General features: G+C 66.2%; 2 protein-coding genes across 2 annotated transcripts; both read left to right on the top strand.

Annotated features, from left to right (window-relative positions):
* The first annotated feature begins 4710 nt into the window (after positions 1 to 4710).
* SEMA6B (semaphorin 6B) lies at positions 4711 to 15526 on the top strand. Its single transcript, XM_051639736.1, has 17 exons — positions 4711 to 4996; positions 7364 to 7512; positions 7996 to 8125; positions 8444 to 8504; positions 8605 to 8667; positions 9035 to 9136; positions 9244 to 9334; positions 9412 to 9531; positions 9860 to 9948; positions 10055 to 10272; positions 10376 to 10507; positions 10984 to 11133; positions 11847 to 12041; positions 12339 to 12479; positions 12770 to 12847; positions 13040 to 13098; positions 13607 to 15526. Exons 2-17 carry the CDS (start codon positions 7398 to 7400, stop codon positions 14584 to 14586), a joined length of 2724 nt encoding a protein of 907 aa, XP_051495696.1. The 5' UTR covers positions 4711 to 4996; positions 7364 to 7397; the 3' UTR covers positions 14587 to 15526.
* Positions 15527 to 15829: 303 nt separating this feature from the next.
* LRG1 (leucine rich alpha-2-glycoprotein 1) lies at positions 15830 to 17451 on the top strand. Its single transcript, XM_051639789.1, has 2 exons — positions 15830 to 15929; positions 16093 to 17451. The coding sequence occupies exons 1-2, from the start codon at positions 15894 to 15896 to the stop codon at positions 17098 to 17100; spliced, it is 1044 nt and encodes a 347-aa protein (XP_051495749.1). The 5' UTR covers positions 15830 to 15893; the 3' UTR covers positions 17101 to 17451.
* The last annotated feature ends 680 nt before the right edge of the window (positions 17452 to 18131 follow it).

Genomic DNA, 18131 nt, shown 5'->3' with positions numbered 1-18131 from the left:
AGGAGGGTGGGAGGGGACCTCGGTGGCAGCAGCCAAGGGCCCCCCGGAGAGGTGGGATCCGGTTCCCGGTGGGAACAGGAATGGCTTTTATTGTCAGCAGCATCTATCGTCTCCTGCCAGATAAAGCGCCGGGAAACTGGGAAGTGTTGAGGTGGCAACTGGGAGGACTGGGAGCTGGGATCCAGCTGGGGCAGTAGGTATGGAGTGGGGGAGCTGGAAATAACCCAGCAGTGGCACCGTCCTTCACGTCACCCCCCAGGAGCTGGGGTGTAGTGAGGTCAGCCCATACACTGGTGCACACACACACACACACGCCTGCACACGCGTGTGACACTGGTGCACACATGTGGCAGCTGGTGTTCACGCTGACACCTGTACACACGTGACACTTGGTGCACACACGCCCGCACACGCGTGTGAAACTGGTGCACCCACCAACAGCACACACAGGATGTGGTGCACACACACCAGGACACACGTGACACCTGGTGCCCACAAGCCTGCTCACGTGTGGCAGCTGGTGCATATGCTGACACCTGCACACACGTGACACGTGGTGCACACACATGGCACCTGATGCACACACACCTGCACACGGATGACCCCCACTGCACACGCGTGACACCTGGTGCCCACACGCCTGCACACACACCACACGTGGTGGACACAGATGACACCCAGCACACGTGGCAGGGCCACCCGTGGCACGAGGACACTTGTCACCCATCCTGCCGTGGGTGGTGTCGTGCAGGTGGGGAGGGGCTGGATTGTGCCGACCTGGGGGGCGCCGGGGGCTTTGCTGGTGCAGGTGGGGGACAAGGGGCCGCTGGGGGGGACACAAGGGGCTGCTGGGGGGGGGGGACAAGGGGCCGCTGGCGGGTGGGGAGGGGACAGCGACCTTCCGGAGAGGCGTGCCGGCCGCAGACAATGGCCCTTTGTTCCGTGCTGCCATTGGCATCCTGCATCCTGTCCTGCATCCCAGCCTGCATCCAGATCCTATCCCGCATCCCCTCCTGCATCCCAGCCTACATCCCACACCCCAGCCTACATCCCACATCCCAGCCTACATCCCACATCCCACCCTGCATCCCATCCTGCATCCTGCATCCCACCCTGCATCCTACACCCCATCTCCCACATCCCACCCTGTGTCCTGCATCCCACTCAGCAACCTGCATCCCAACCTGCACCCTCTATATCCCACATCCCACCCCACATCCCAGCCCCACACTGCCCCAGTTCCAGTGCATCCCACACCCCAGCTGGAGCTCGGGGTGTCCCTGTGCCGGGGTGCTGGTGGCAGTGGGGGGTTTGGTGTCACCCCTGGTGGCTCCTGTCCCCTGGCTATTGTGGGATGTGGCAGCTGGCATCGGGATGGAGCCGGATGGCACCCGTGAGCCTTTGGCCTCACCACAAGGAGGAGGAGGAGGTCGCAGGTCTGGTCTCACCTGCCCTGCCACCAGCAGCCACTTCCTGGCCTCCTGGCACGCCAGCAGCCACAGCTCCTGTTGTCCCCACAGGGATCCCCATCCCTCCGTGTCCCCAAGAGGCGCGTGGCTCACGGGTGGGAGAGGAGCACCCACAGAGCGGGTACCACGGGTGGGTGTGCACCCCGGGTGGCACCTCCGAGGCCACCATCGCCTGGAGGGGGGTGGTGTGACGCCGGGGAGGGTGACACCCAGTGCTTACCCCTCTCCCTGCTCCTTTAATCTTACTCAACTCCATCCAAGGGCTTTGGAGCGTGGAAACCTGCGCGGGAGGCACCGGCCCTCGGCCTTGGGGCTGGGAAACGCTCCGTGTTCCCGGCTGGAGCGGAGCAGCCCGGGGCGGGGGAGTCTGGTATGGAAATTAAACCACCAAACCCAACGACTCCGGCTTATTAAGGCTTAAAAAATGAGGAGGTGGAACGAGCCGAGCTCTCCCAGCCGCCGGTACCTCCTGCGGCTCCGCTGAGATCGGTGGGTACTTGGGGGTGTAGGGTGTGTTGGTTTGTTGTGGGTTTTTTTTTTTCCCCAGGATTTGGGGTTGGTTTCTGGGGTTTTGGGAGGTGGGTGGGTGTGTGGAGCAGCCTCCCACCCCCACTGGTTTGTTATTGTAGGGTCACTGCCAGAGCTGGGTTTGTTTCTTGCCTCTGGGGGTTGGATCTTGTCCCTCTGCCTGCCCAGGATGGGGGCACCCTGGGGACAAGGCAACCCTGGGGATGGGGGCTTCATGGGGACAGGGCATCCTGGGGACAAGGGACCCAGAGGATAGGGCATCTTGGGGATGAGGTTCCCGGGGGCCAGGGGTTCCATGGGGATGTGGGCTCCATGGGGACGATGGTGCCCTGGGGACAAGGGTCTCTGATGGTAGAGCACCCTCAGGATGGGTCTCCCAGGGGTTGGGGCACCACAGGGTCATGGGCTCTATGTCGATGAGGTGCCCTGGTGACAAAGATCTCCAAGGATGGGGCACCCTGGGGATGGGGGCTCCATGGGGACATGGGCTCCATGGGGACAGGGGCAGTCTGGGAACAAGGGGCCCTGAGGACAGGGCACCCTGGGGACAAGGCTCCCTAGGGATGGGGTATCCTGGGTATGGGGCATGCTGGGGACAGGGTCCCTTGGTGCTATGGGCTGCCAGGGGACAGAGCACCCCGGGGTGCACAGGGCAGGTGCAATCCAGGGGACCTGTGAGGCTTTGGCTGAGGGCTCGGGGTGGGAGCAGCCCGAGGGGAAACTGAGGCACGAGGTCAGAAGCGGTGACTCAGAGTGGCCAGAACCACTCCGGCTGGCAGGACCTGTCTGTGGCCACCCACGGCCGGGGTGGCCCTGGGGCTGTGTAGGTGCCAAAGTGGGGTGTGGAGGCAAGGTTTGGCAGCCCCAGGGGACCTGACCAGGGTGCAGAGCCCCCCAGGGTGACACAGAAGGGCAGGGAGAACAAGGCAGTGGCTGTCTTGGCATGGACAAAGGGGGACAAGTGCTTTTGGAGACCAGGGAGTGGATGCCCTTGGGGACAAGGGTGGTGACAGTCCTGGGGGGGCAGCAGGGACATGGAGGGGTGTGTTCTTTTAGGGACAAGTGCCTTGGGGGAAGCAGCAGGACAGGAGGATCCGTGTGGCCGGGGGGGGGCAGGAGACAAGGGCTGTGAACTTGGGGGGGGACAGAGCAGCTGTCTGCTCTGGGACAGGGGACAATGGTGTGATCGGGGGGTGGTGACACGGCAGCCCTGTGATTAGGGGCAGGGGACAAGGGCTGTCTCATTTGGAGGGGGGGGCAGCACCCCAGGGTGCCACCCCCCGCTGTCCCCTCCACGCGGCTTCTTTTGGTGCGACGTGTGACACCTCCTCGACAGGAAAACCGTTCTCAATATGCAGATGAGTGTGCATTTAATATGCAAATTACCTTGCGGCTCTGGCCGGCCACCAGGCCCTGGCGTGGTGGAAGGGACATGCCGGGGTCACCTGCCACCCATGGGTGTCACCCAGCCCGGTGTCAAAGGTGCTGACAGCACCCGGCTGGCTCGTGTCACCCCGGGGGCACCCGCGGTGGGTGACAAAAGCCACCCAAAGTGACAGCAGGGTCCTCACCATTCCCGCAGCCCGTGTCAGGGGGTCGGACCCCCACTTTGGTGTCAGGGGTGTCCTGGGGGGGGGGGGTGGTTCGGACGCCTGGGTCCCCAGCCCTGGGAGGTGGTGGGTGATGAAGAGGGGACAGGGCTGGGGACAGGGCCGGGGGCTATAAACGGCAGCTGTAAGAGGAGCCGGTAACCGGAGCGCGAGGCCGGGGGGGACATTTGAGCCACCAGCGAAGCCGCGGAAGCGCCAAGGTAAATGGTGGGTGCCGTGACCCCTCCCCCGCCACCCTGCTGGCACCGTGTCCCTGGCACCGGCACGGGGACCCCATGCAAGGCTGGGGTCTCCCCATCCTCTCTGCACACCCCCTCCCCCCCCCCCCAGCTCTGGAGGTGCTGCCTCCCATCCCCCCCCCCCCTCCCCGGGAGGTGCTGCTTGGCGGGGGGGGGATATGGGGGGGGGGGCAGGGCCAGGGCCAGCCCTCGGTGCCAGGTGGCCGGGGTGACATTTGCTCCGTCCCCGCCGTGGGGACAGCTGCTTCCTGGCTCTGCCATCTGAACCGGCCCCGCATCGGAAACCCGGGGGGCGGGAGCTGAGACACCCCCCCGCCCCCCGCCCCCCACCCCCCAGCCCCGGCGGCAGCAGCAGCTGGGACGTCGGGGTGGGGGGGGTCCCCATGGCGATTTTGGGGGGGGGGGGGGCACTGCTGATTCCCCCCAAACCCCCTCTGTGGCAATGAGGGGTACCCTCCGTGTGTCCCCACCGCTTTGGGTGCCACATTTCGGGGGTAATGGTGCCCCCTCCCCTTATTTCCCACTGTCGTCCCCTCCCGCCCCCCGTTTCCCGGTGTGTTGTACCCCCCCCCCCCTCCTTTTCCTGGTGCCTTTCTTATGGAATCCGGGATCCCATGGGAATGAGCCGAGCCGGGGGTGGCGGTGCCCGGTGAGGATGGGGGGGGGGGGCGGAGGACACGGTCTCTGTCCCCACCGTGGCTTTTTGGGGGGGGGGTCTCACCGGGTGGGCTCGTGCCGGCGTTTTCCCGTGATGCTTTGGGAGGGGACACCGGGGTGTCCCATGGGTGCCCCCCCCCCCCTCCCCTCCTCTCGGGTCCCCGGCTGCGGTGACAGCTGCCGAAGGGGGGGGGGGGGGGGGTAGCAGTGGCTCCGGTTACGGTGACATCAGCCCTACCTTCCCACCTGGCGCGGGTTGGGGGGCGCGGGCCCCCCTCCCCCGGGGGTCCCCGGGGGGGGGTTACACGACAGCTGAGCCGCTTTCGGGACGCCGGAGCCCCCCAGCGCCGTCGGGGCGTCCTCCCCCCAACCCCCCCCAACCTCCCACCCCCAGCTATGGGACCCAGGCGTCCGGGTCCCCTGCTCCGAGCGGTGGGGACAGCGGTGGCAGCGCCATAGGGACCAGCAGCGGAGGGTGGTCGGCAGAGCTCAGGTGGGCAGAGTGGGGGGCTGGGGGGGGGGGGGGCAGGAACCGTGCCCTGATGCTGGGGTGGGGGGAATGGGGGCGGCGTACCCCCCCGCCGGTGGGGTGGAGAGGTGGCAGCCCCCTCTTTGGGGTGACAGGGACGTTTAGGGGTCGGTGCAGTGTCATGTCCCCCCTCCCTGTAGCATCAGCCCCTGGAAATTATGGCATGGGGAGGGGGGGTCCAAATGGGGGAGGCTGTGCGCACCCCCCCTTCCTCCCGCCTTCGTCCCCGTCACCCCGGGCTTGGGGAGGTGCTGCGGGGGGGGGGGACACACAACAGGGAGAGTGGCTGCAATCCGGCCTCCCCCCCAAGAAAAAAAGCTTTGTGTGCAGAGGGCGAGGGCTGAGCGCTTGCAAATGGGGAAACTGAGGCACGGAGCTGGGTGGGGGGTGCTCCAGCAGGGGCAGGAACAAGAGAAGTGCCCGAGGCTGTTCAGCCACTCGGTGTCAGCGACATCCAGGCTGGAGACCACCCCCCCCACACACACACCCCCGGACCACCCGGGATATCCCCGGCACGGCCCCCCTGTGTGTGTGTGTGTGTGTGTGTGTCCCGCTGCCTCAGTTTCCCCACAGCCATCTTGGGGACCGTCCCCTCTCCTCCGCCGCCGCCGTGAATGGGTCCCTGTTTGTCACCGTGTCCCCCTCCCCTCCCGCCCCTCCTCCCCGCCGCCTTTTCTTTCCCGGCACAATCGCGGGCATTTATGTCGCCAGAGGCTCCGGTTACCCCGCGCCACTCGCTGTCACCGCGCAGGCGGGGGGGGGGACACACACACACACTGTGACACCGGACCCCCTGGCTTGGGGTTACAGGCACCCAAGGCTGTGACACCACCTCCCTGCCCCCCCCCCCCCCCCCCCAAATTCCGGGTGTGGATTCTCAGGTGGCTGATACATACTGAGCCCTTCCCTTGGGCTTTTTTTTTGGGGTGTGTCCCCCCCCCCTTCCTCCTCTGGCCCATCCCCACCGGTTTGTCACCCACAGCATCAGTTGTCCCCAGGACACCATGGGAATGGGGTTGGGTGTCCCTGAGGGCCACGACACTGTAAGGATGAGGCTGGGTGTCCCCAGGAGCTGTGACACTGTGGGGGAATGTGGTGGCATGTCCCTGGGGTCGGTGACACTGTTGGGACAGTTGGGTGTCCCTGGGATCCACGACAGCATGGGAATCGGGTCCGTTGTCCCGTGGGGTTGTGACCCTGTGGGGACAGAGGTGGGTGTCCCCGGGTGTGCGACACTGTGAGGATGGGGTCGTTTGTCCCCAGGAGCTGTGACCCTGGGGGGACGCTGTGGGATGTTCCTGGGGGTCCCACCACGGGGACAGAGTTGGGTGTTCCTGGCATCCATGACTCCATGGGGTCAGTTGTCCCCAGGAGGTCCTGCTGTGGTCTCGTCCTCCTGGGAAGGCTGTAGCACAGCAACGGCAGGGTCAGGTGTCCCCAGAGGCTGTGACACTGCGGACAGGACTGAGATGGGGACAGTGCTGGGTCTCACCTGGGGCCGGTGACACTGCAGAGGGGACAGGGACAAGTCTCCCTGCTGGCACCATCCAGGCACCGTGACCCCCAGCCCCGCGCAATGTCACCCCCCCCCCCGGCACCCTGCAGGGGACGTGGTGGCAGGAGGGTTCGATCCAGCCCCGTCCCCCGGAAATTACTAATCAATTAAACCTCTGCCTGGCTGCTAATTACCCAGCTCTGCCCCTGCTCCCCCAGCCCCGCGGGGATGGGTGGCAGGACGGGGACGGTGGCATCGGGGCCGCCCAGTGACAGGGGTGCCATGGCACGTGGCATTGCCATGTGTCCCCAGGGCTTTTCCAAGCCATCCCCATGGCTCCCCCTGTGTCCCCATGTCCCCGTAGCTCCACATCCCCGTGCTCCCATGTCCCCACATCCCTCCATCCCCAGCCCTGCCATGTCGCCACCCACTGGCTTAGCTCCCCAGCGGGTTGCTGGTGATCAGGCACCAGTACAGCCCCAGTTTGAGCCCAGTAGCTCCAGTGCGGAGCCGCGCAGGCGCTGGGGGGGGGGGGGGGGGGAGGGCTCGGCGGGGGCTCAGGGGCCGCTTTTCCCAGCATATTTGACATTCTTCCTCCGGGAAAGGCCTCGCTTCCCTATCGCCGCTCCCAGCCCGGCCCCTCGCTGCTGCCACCAACCCAGCACCGGCTCCTCCATCTCCCACCCCACCCCCCCTCTTTCCCGGACACCCCCTTTCCCGGCCCCCCCCAGCCCCGGCGATGGGTTTAGGGGTGCGGGTGTTAGAGGGTGGTGGGAGAAACCCAAGAGTCCGGGTGGGTGCTGCTGCCCCCCACCCACCTCTGGCCCTGCCTGCAGGTGCGGTGGGTGCCCACCCGCGCGGGGGGCCACCATGGGGCCACCCCCCCGTGTCCCCCTCGTCCTGCTGCTCCTGCTCGTGGTGGAGAGAACGGCCCGTGGGACCTTCCCTGAGGAGCCCGGCCCCATCGCCGTGGCCCCCGAGGACTGTGAGTGCCCCCCACGAGGGGTGGAGGGGGGGGGGGTCAGGGTGCTGGAGCAGGGTGCAAGGGGGGACACGGCTCGGCATGGGGGAGGGGGTGGAGTTTTGGGGTGCTTTGGGGTGAAGGTGGGAGGGGGACACCCATGGGCAGAGGTTTTGGGGTGAAAGTGGGAAGGGGGCAGCCATGGGAAGGGGGTTTGGGGTGGAAGTGGGAGGGGGACACCCCTGGGAAGGGGTTTTAGGGTGAAAGTGGGAAGGGGGCAGCCATTGGAAGGGGTTTTGGGGTGAAGGTGGGAGAGGGACACCCATGGGCAGGGGTTTTGGGGTGGAAGTGGGAAGGAGGCAGCCATTGGAAGGGGTTTTGGGGTGAAGGTGGGAGTGGGACACCCATGGAAAAGGGCTAGGTGAGAGTGGTCACCCCAGCTGGCTGGGGGTGCAGGGGTGGGCGAGGGGTGCCGAGGCAGTGGGTGACCCCCTGGTGCCCCCCCAGATGTGAAGCACTACCCTGTCTTTGTGGGCCACGGGACGAGCCGCCCGGCCAGCCCCGAGGGGGGGGGCACCCAGCGCCTCAACATCCAGCGCATCCTCAAGGTCAACAGGACCCTCTTCATCGGGGACAGGTTTGCACCCCAAAACCTCTTCCCCCCCACACACCATGGAAGGTGGACACCCAGCACCCACCCCAACCTTCTTCGCTAGATGGGGGACCCCACTACCTACCCTTGGGCACCCCAAAATCTGCCATGGGGCACCCCGAGGGGTGGACTCTGGTGGGGCTGTTGCTGTCCCTGTGATGCTCATCACCCACCCCGGCACCCCAAACCTTCTTGGGGGGTGGGAAGGACCTCACTGAAAGGGGGGGGGGGGACACACACCTCCCAGACTTCCCCCAGCATGATGTCCCACAGGGTGGTGACACCCATTGTCCCCCTCCCCAGGGACAACATCTACCGTGTGAGCCTGGAGCCCCCCAGTGCTGGAGAGATGCGTTACCACAGGGTAAGTGCCAAGCCCCCCGAGGTAGGGGGGTGGGGGCACCGAGGTGGGGGGGCTTCCAGCTTCTCCCCAGCCCCATGCTGGATTTTTCACACCCCCCCAGAAGCTGACGTGGCGCTCCAACCAGCACGACATCAGCATCTGCAGGATGAAGGGAAAACACGAGGTATGGGAAGGGGGGGGGGGATCTGCACCCCCACACTTCTGGAGACCCCCCGGGTGGGGACTGAGCCCCCTCCACACCCCGTGTCACACAGACAAAGTCACCCCATGTCCTTCCCCCCACTCTGTGTCACCCTCCACCTCCCCACTCCCCGCCAGCAGTTTGTATCTCCATGATTTATTGGATAATTGGCTTTGTAATTAATGAGTTGGAGCGGGCAGAGCCAGAAATCCCGTTGCCGGGTCCTGTAAATGCCATTTTGGGGTGAAAAACCACCTCCTTGGCAGCCATGGGGGCCAGGGTGGGAGCAGCCAGGGGTGGGAGGGGGGGTCAGGGTGCTGGGGGTGACAGTCCCCTCTCACCGGCGCAGGCAGAGTGCCGGAATTTCATCAAGGTGCTGCTGGTGCACGGCGAGAACCTGCTCTTCGTCTGTGGCACCAACGCCTTCAACCCCGTCTGCGCCAACTACAGCGTGAGTCACCTCCCTGGGATGGGTTGGGGACACCCACCAGCCCACTGTCACCCCCTCTGGTGACCCCGCTGCCCAGGTGGCATCGCTCAGGTCCCGCCTGTTAACAGATGGACACGCTGGAGCCCGTCGGGGACAACATCAGCGGCATGGCCCGGTGTCCCTACGACCCCAAGCATGCCAACGTGGCCCTCTTCACGGGTGAGTGGTGGCAGCACGTCTGGTGCCCTGCCCTCTGTCCTCTCCCCGTGCCAGGCTGATGTCCCTGTCCCACGCAGGGGGGATGCTCTTCACGGCCACCGTGACGGATTTCCTGGCCATCGACGCCGTCATCTACCGCAGCCTGGGGGACAGTCCCACCCTCCGCACCGTCAAACACGACTCCAAATGGTTCAAAGGTGCCTCCTGTGGCCTGGTGGTCACCATGGGCTACATGGCATTGGTCCTCATCCCCTCTGAGACCATCCTGGGACACCCCTGACCCCACCGCTGTCCCCCCATTGACCCCATCCTGGGACACCCCTGACCCCACCGCTGTCCCCCCATTGACCCCATCCTGGGACACCCCTGACCCCATCACTGTCCCCCCATTGACCCCATCCTGGGACAACCCTGACCCCACCACTGTCCCCCCATTGACCCCATCCTGGGACAACCCTGACCCCACCACTGTCCCCCCATTGACCCCATCCTGGGACACCCCTGACCCCACCACTGTCCCTACAGAGCCCTACTTCGTGCACACAGTGGAATGGAGGAGCCATGTCTACTTCTTCTTCCGGGAGATCGCCATGGAGTTCAACTACCTGGAGAAGGTGGGGGACGCCCTCATGGTGGCCTGAGACACCTGGAATGGGGACAGGGACAAGGTGATGGTCCTCAGGGTTGGGTACCAGGGGGTGATGAGTGTACACCCCACAGGTGGTGGTGTCTCGGGTGGCCCGGGTGTGCAAGAACGACATGGGGGGCTCCCAGAGGGTGCTGGAGAAGCAGTGGACCTCCTTCCTCAAGGCCCGGCTCAACTGCTCCGTGCCGGGCGACTCCCACTTCTACTTCAACGTCATCCACGCCGTGACTGACATCCTGGAGCTGGACGGGCGCCCTGTGGTGCTGGCTGTCTTCTCCACACCTGCCAACAGGTTGAACCCCCTTGTGCCCTGCTGAGACCCTCAGGGCTGGGCTGGGACTTCTCCTCGTGCCCATGGGGACATGGGGTGAGGTGTTCACCCCGTGTTCCCTCAGCATCCCCGGCTCAGCTGTCTGTGCCTTCGACATGACCCAAGTGGCTGCTGTCTTTGAGGGACGTTTCCGGGAGCAGAAATCCCCTGAGTCCATCTGGACACCTGTGCCCGAGGACATGGTGCCCAAGCCCCGGTGAGTGACATGCTGAGGGGACAGGGATGGGGACAGCAATGGGGCCAGCAGGAAGGGACACGGGGATGGAGGTGGGGATGGGGACAGGGACAGCCAGGGCTGGTACCCGTGGGAAGGGGCATGGGGATTGGGATGGGGACAGGGACAGCCAGGGATGGTACCCGTGGGAAGGGGCATGGGGATTGGGATGGGGACAGGGATGGGGACAGGGACAGCCAGGGCTGGTACCCGTGGGAAGGGGCATGGGGATTGAAATGGGGACAGGGACAGCCAGGGCTGGTACCCACAGGGAGAGTGATGGCAGTGGGTATAGGGTCAGGGACAGGGATGGAAGCAGGGATAGTGAGGGTTGGTGGGGCCAGGGATGGGGCCAGGCAGGGCCAGTACCAGCAGGACTGGGGCCAGGGCTGGGGCCAGGGCTGGGGCTGGTGGCCAGATCCAGCGTGGCCCTGGGGGTGCTGAGCCGGCGGGCACAGGCCGGGGTGCTGCGCATCCCCGGGGATGCCCTACAACTCCTCCAGCACCTTCCCCGACGAGATCCTCCACTTCGTCAAGACGCACCCACTGATGGACGAGGCGGTTCCAGCCCTGGGCCACGTGCCCTGGATCCTCCGCACCATGAGCCGGTGGGTGCCCGGGGCAGGATCGGGCCCGGGGGGGCGGTGCTGGGTGCTGGTGGGTGCTGGTGGTGGGTGCTGGTGGTTGGTGGGTGCTGGCTGGAGCCTCTCGTGCTGCCCTTGCCACGTGCGTGCCAGCGCCAGGAGACCCGATACATCTCATCAACCTTGCAGCCGTGATTGTCTCGTCCTAATTAAATCTGCCTTAATTGCTGCTTGATGGGGAATTAATCAAGCGGCGCGCTCAGGCTGGAGCCTCCTGCCAGCGGGGCAGCTGGGGGGCACGTGGGGATGGGGACTGGGTTGTGGGGATGGGGACAGGGACATGGGGATGGGAACTGGGATGTAGGGATGGGGACAGGGCTGTGGGAATGGGGACAGAGATGGGGATGGGGACAGGGACATGGGGATGGGGACAGGGATATGGGGATGGGGACAGGGATGTGGGAATGGGGACAGAGACATGGGGATGGGGACAGGGATATGGGGATGGGGACAGGCATGTGGGAATGGGGACAGAGACATGGGGATGGGGACAGGGATATGGGGACGGGGACAGGGACATGGAGATGGGGACAGGGATGTGGGGATGGGGACATGGGGATGGAGACAGGGATGTGGGGATGGGCTTGGGGATGTGGGGATAGGGACAGGGATGTGGGGATGGGGACATAGGGATGGAGACAGGGACATGGGGACACACCCCAATACCCACCACGCAGGTACCAGCTCCGCAAGATCGTGGTGGACAACGCGGCGGGGCCGTGGGGCAACCAAACCGTGGTCTTCCTGGGCTCCAGCACTGGCACCATCCTCAAGTTCCTCATCCAGCCCAACGCCAGCACCAGCCCCCTGCCCGCCCCCCCGGGCAGCCAGAGCGTCTTCCTGGAGGAGTTTGAGACCTACCAGCCTGGGAGGTGGGTGCTGGGGGGGACGGGAAGGTGGGAATGGCCAGATGTGTGGGTGGGTGGTTGAGTGGTTGGATAGATGATGGATGGATGGATGGATGGATGGATGGATGGATGGATGGATGGGTGGGTGGAGGGATGGATGGAGGGAGGGATGGATGGATGGATGGATGGGTGGAAGGGATGGGTCAGAGGGATGCAAGAGGTGGGGCTGGGAGGTGAGATGCCCTCCTCTGGCCCAGCCTGTGCTGGGGCTGGCTCAATGCTGGGCCGATGGGACCACGCTGAGCTCTGCCCTGTCCCCAGGTGTGGCCGGGACACAGAGGACGAGCGGCGGCTCCTGGGGCTGGAGCTGGACAAGGCAGCAGGGTCCCTGCTGTTGGCCTTCCCCCCCTGCGTGGCCAGGGTGCCCGTGGCTCGCTGCCAGCAGCACTCAGCCTGCATGAAGTGAGTGTTGCCGGGCTCAGCAACCCCTGGGGGGTGGGCAGGGCTTTTTTTTTGTGTGTGGGGGGGGGTAGCTGTGAGGAGTAGGGAGTGTTTCCCTTCCCATCCCAGGAATCTGCCCTGTGCCAGGATCCAGCTGGGAAGGGCTCAGCGTGGCTGGGAGCACGGCCAGGGGAGACTTGAGACAGGATGTGTGTGTGGGGGGGGGACAGGGTCCTTCCTGGGGGTCAGGGTGTTGTGTGTGTCCCCCCACCCCATGTTGGGGATGGTCCTGATATCTCTGCTCCTGCCAGGAATTGCCTTGGGAGCCGGGATCCCTACTGTGGCTGGACACCTGAGGGCTCCTGCATCTTCCTGGAGCCCAGTCCCAGGTAACGCTGCCAGAACTGGGGAGGGGACACTGGGGAACACTGGAAGGGGACAGTGAGTTCTCGGGCTCCCCAGAGAGCATTGGCTGCCCAGCCTCTGTGACCCAGCAAACTCATCTCTGCAGCAAGCTGGGAGCCCTCTGCCAGGTATTAATGATCACTGACCCCCCCTCGATTTGTATCCCCCCCCCCCAGGGTGGCTTTCGAGCAGGACATCACCGGCAGCAGCACATCCCACCTGGGCGAGTGTGAGGGTGAGTGTGGGGCAGGGACAGGGCTCAGAGACATGATGGTGGCACCACCAGGTCCCTGACATAGAATCATGGAATGGTTTGGGTGGGAAGGGACCTTCAAGATCATCCAGTCCCAACCCCCTGCATGGGCAGGGACACCTCCCACCAGCCCAGGTTGCTCCAAGCCCCATCCAACCTGCCCTTCAACACTGCCAGGGATGGGGCAGCCACAGCTTCCCTGGGCAACCTGGGCCAGGCTCTCACCCCCCTCACACTCCACAATTCCCTCCTCATGTCTCACTTCAATCTCCCTCTTCCAGTTTTCATCCATCCCCCCTTGTCCTTTCCCTCCCTGCCCTTGTCCCAAGTCCCTCCCCAGCTTTCCTGGAGCCCCTTCAGGCCCTGGAAGCTGCTCTCAGGTCTCCCTGGAGCCTTCTCTTCTCCAGGCTGAACACCCCAACTCTCCCAGCCTGTCCCCAGAGCAGAGCTGCTCCAGCCCTTGGATCACGTGTGTGTGTGTGTCCACCAGGTCTGGTGACCGAGAGCTTCGTGGACGAGCCGGATGGGTTGGTCTCGGTGAACCTCTTGGTGATCTCCTCCGTCGCTGCCTTCGTCATCGGCGCCGTCATCTCCGGCTTCAGCGTCTGCTGGTTCATCGGGCACCGGGACCGCAAGGAGCTGGCGCGGCGCAAGGACAAGGACACCATCCTGGGCCACGGCGAGGGGGTGGTGAGCGTCAGCCGGCTGGGCGAGCGGCGGGCGCGGGGCCGCCAGCCCGGGGCCTTGTTGGCCCCTCTGATGCCCAACGGTTGGCCCAAGGAGTTGGGGAAAGTCACCACCACCCACCACGACCTGGACTCTGGGGTGTTACCCACGCCGGAGCAAACCCCTTTGCAGCAGAAACGCTGCCCGGGTCCTCTCCAAAACTGCACTTGGGAGCAGAGTCACAACATCATCAACGCCGCCCTGCGGGACCCCGGCGGAACCGGGACCACCGGCACCGGGAGGATGCACCCGGTGCGTGGCATCCCCCTCTCCTGCCACGCCATCCTGGTGGATCAGGAGCTGGAAGCCGAACTCAGCGACTCCTCGGGTGATGGGCATTGGGGTCGGGACCCCCAGGAGGGTCCCCTCAGCCGACAGCACCCCCCACCCTCCAGCACCCGCCGCCCGCCCCGCAGCTCCTACGGGGACTTCACCGGCACCCCCCACCCCAGCCCCGACCGCCGGCGGGTGGTTTCAGCACCCGGTGGGGAAGGGGGAGACTTTCCCGAGGGGTCACCTTGGCACCCCGAACAACTGAACTTCAACGCCAACAACGGCACGGGCCGTCCCGGTGCCCACCTCAAGAGGAACCACACGTTCAACAGCGGCGAGGGTTCGGCGGGGGGGGGGTACGGGGGACACGGCACCGCCCCCCGGGCAGCCGGTACCGGGCCCCCCCGGGCGCTGACGGACCTGCACCACCTCCTGCGCTACGGCATGGAGCGGACTCCCTCGGGAAAATAGGGTCCCACCTTGTGTCACCCCCCATCCCCCTGCTTTCCCCCTCCCCCCCAAAGGACAGCCAGGGGGTGGCCCAGCTCCCTGGGGAGAGTGGTGGGGGGGGGCGGGGGGTGGCCGGGTAGGAGGTGGGGGTATGGGGTGAGATGCTGCACGGGTGGGTGGGTGGGGGGGAACAGGGTGTCCCCCAGAGAGGGTTTGGGGGTGTGGAGGGTTGGCGTGGGGCGGTGCCCCACTGCTTTGTCCCCCAGGGAGGGGTCTGTCCATCCTGTCCCCTCCCCAGGCTGGACCCAGGGACTGCAGCACCCTGGGAAGGGGGATCCCTGGGGGGCAGTAGGATGGATGCACGGACACGGGCACTGCCGAGGCAGAGCGGGGCTGTGCCCCCCCCCCACCCCGCAGCCCCTTGGCCCCATCGGCTGCACCCAAGGTGGGGGTGGGCTTATGGGTGCTGCGGGCACCCTGGGGACCCCCGGGCCGGGAGGTGCCGCCGGCGTGCACTGGTTGTGGTGATGGACACATTTGGGGTGCAGGGGGAGATGGGAGGGGCCCCCAAAATCTGTGTGTCATCCGAGGACAAGGGGGCACTCACCTCCCGTTGGGTTCAACCTCTGCCCAGTGCCAGCTTTTGGGGGGGTTCATCCATCCCTCCCCCCCACACCCGGCACCCCCCTCCTGGAAAGCACAGCCGGGCTGTGGAGGCACCGCTGGGGCTGGGGGGTCCCCACCGACCCCACTCTCTGCTGGCAAAGGGTGTCCTTGCGGTGCCACCCCTGCCCTTGGGAAGAGGGGGGGGGGTGGCATGTCCCCGGGGGAGGTGGCAGGTCCCCGGGGGTGGGGATGGCAGGCTGTAAATAGGGTGGGGGGGGTCGGCGGGTGCCCCCCCCCTGCGGCCATGCATGCGGCCGCCCGCGGTCTGTACCCCAATAAACGCCCGTTTACCGGAGGCGAGTCCCCTGCCACCCCCTCGGCACCGTGTCACCGTCACACGCGGGAGAAGGGGGAGGGAAAGGGGGGGTCCCTGGCACCCACGACCCACCGGACAGCACCGTGCCCTGTCCGTGCTGTGCCGAGTGCTGGGGGTCCCGTAAGGACCCTGAGAAGGGTGAGGGCGGAAGGGGGGGGGTGGGGGTGAAGATGCCGTGTCCCCCAAGAGCCAGGGGGGCGGGGAACAGGGACGCGGGGGGGGGGACACGCCAGCACCCTGTCCCTGCCCCGGATGCTGCCACCCTGCGAGTTGGCAGCGAAAGAGGCGATTTCCCAACCGGCAAGAGAGGCCGAGGCACCAGCCCCCCCGAGGTGACAGCCACCCGATGGTCCCCAGGGAGCCTCGCCAGCCGGGTGGGAAGGTGAGGGCAGGGCTTGGGGGGGGGGGGGTCGGAGCGGGGTCTGGGTGGGGGGGACATAGTGGTGAGGGGCATTTCCCTGCCCCCCCGGGGTGCAGAGGTGGCAGCGGGATGGTGGTGGCAGGGCTTGCACAACCCCGGGGTGACAATGGCCGCCCGCCCGCAGCCCGTGATGCCACCAGGCTGGACCCTGCCACCCCCGCTGCTGCTGCTGCTGCTGCCACTTGTCACCGCTGCACCGTGCTCCCCCCAACCCAACGCCACCCGTTTCGTCTGCACGGAGCCCACCCTCGTCACCTTCCCCACCGGGCTGCCCCCCACCACGGTGGCCATCTCGGTGGAGTTCACGGGGCTGGCTGTCCTCCTTCCCACGGCGCTGGCCGGGCTGCCCCACCTGCTGGAGCTTCACCTCTCCTCCAACCGCCTGGCCACCCTCCCCGAAGCCCTCCTGGACCCCGTGCCCACCCTGCGTGTCCTCGACCTGACCAACAACCTCCTGACCCACCTCCCCGCCGGCATCTTCGCCCCCACCAGCCACCTCCAGCACCTGGTGCTGCGGGAAAACCGGCTCCAGGTCCTTCAACCCGCCTGGTTTCTGCACCTTCCCCGGCTGGAGTGGCTCGACCTGGCTGCCAACACCTTGACCGAGGTGCCACCAGGGGCTTTCGGTCCCTTGCACTCCCTACGGAACCTGGATCTGTCCCACAACCGCCTGGCATCCCTGGCACCGGCCGCGCTGGCCGGGCTGCGGTTGCTGGAGCGGTTGGACCTGGAGGGGAACGGGCTGGGGACGCTGCCCCCCTCCACCTTCACCTCCACACCCAACCTGTCCCTCCTCTTCCTCGCTGATAACCAGCTGGAGGTGCTCCCCTCTGGCATCTTCACCCCCTTGAGCCACCTCCGTGTCCTTGACCTGGCGCGGAACCGGCTGCGGGAGCTGGAGCTGCCCCCCCCAGCCCCCCCCGGCCCCTCCTTGGACCTGGACATCTCCAGTAACCCCTGGGACTGCGGGTGCCAGCTGTTGGCACTGCTGGGGAGGGTGGCCCCGCACCTCACGGCCACCAACAGCACCCTCTGCCACGGCCCCCCCCGCTACCAGGGGCAGGAGGTGGCTGCTGTCCTCCGGGATGGGGACACGGGCTGTGACACCAAGGGGGACTGGCCAGACCCCTAGGTGAGGGGTTTGGTGTCACCCCAAGTGCCTGGGTGTGTCACCTCCCTCCCTGCCACTCTGTCCCCAGCTGAGATGAGCTCTCCTGGGGAAACCGAGGCAGGGAGACTGGTGTCCCTAGCTGAATGGTCCCTGTCCCCATCCTGCCATCCCATCCCAATGACCCCTGTCCCCATCCTGCCGTCCAAGTCCCAGAGGCCCCCATCCCCACCCCGTGATGCTCCCTCCCAGGGCCCCCAGCCTCTTCCCACCTGGCTCAGCCTGTCCCACTTCCCTGTACCCATCCCACCTGGCACACTTCCCTGTCCCCACCCCGCAAGAGCACATTAAACACGGTCACTTGGTGCCACTGCCTCCTGTGTGACACTCTGAAGTGTCCCCCGCTCGTGCCCGTTTCCATCCAGGCCAGCCTGGTCCCCCCCAGGTCTCCCCGTGGGGTTCCCCACTGCCCTCTCCCACTCTCTGCCACTGCTCAATGCTGGGTGACACTGCTGTCCCCCGGCCTGAGCACCCACAGAGACTGGGGGAGTTCTGGGACTCTGTGGGGCTCTGGGAACACCTGGCTTGGGGACAAGGTATGGAGATGCTTGGCATGGGGACACCTGGTGTTGGGTCACTTGGTATGGGGACACTTGGCATGGGAACACCTGGCATGGGGACACTTGGTATGGAGATGCTTGGCATGGGGACACCTGGCGTTGGGTCACTGGGTGTGGGGACACTTGGCACGGAGATGCCTGTTATGGGGGCGGGGGGACACCTGGCAAGGGGACAGCTAGGGTGGGGGACACATAGTGTGGGGTTGCTTGGTGTGGGGACACCTGAGATGGGGACAATTGGGCTGGGGACACGTGGCGAGGGGACACCAGGGGTGGGGACACCAGGGGTGGGGGACTCGTGGCACGGGGGGAGTGGCTCGGGCCCTGACCCCCCCCCCAGGACGGGGTCGGGCTGTCCCCTCGGTGTCCCCGGGCCCGTGGGACGTTGCGGAGCCCCCGGGGCAGGATCGGGCCCCACGGCCCCACGTGGCGGCA

The sequence above is a fragment of the Apus apus genome, chromosome 24 (genome assembly GCF_020740795.1).
Source record: "Apus apus isolate bApuApu2 chromosome 24, bApuApu2.pri.cur, whole genome shotgun sequence".
In the NCBI taxonomy this organism is placed as follows: domain Eukaryota; kingdom Metazoa; phylum Chordata; class Aves; order Apodiformes; family Apodidae; genus Apus; species Apus apus.
This window is presented reverse-complemented; position numbering and strand designations above follow the sequence as displayed.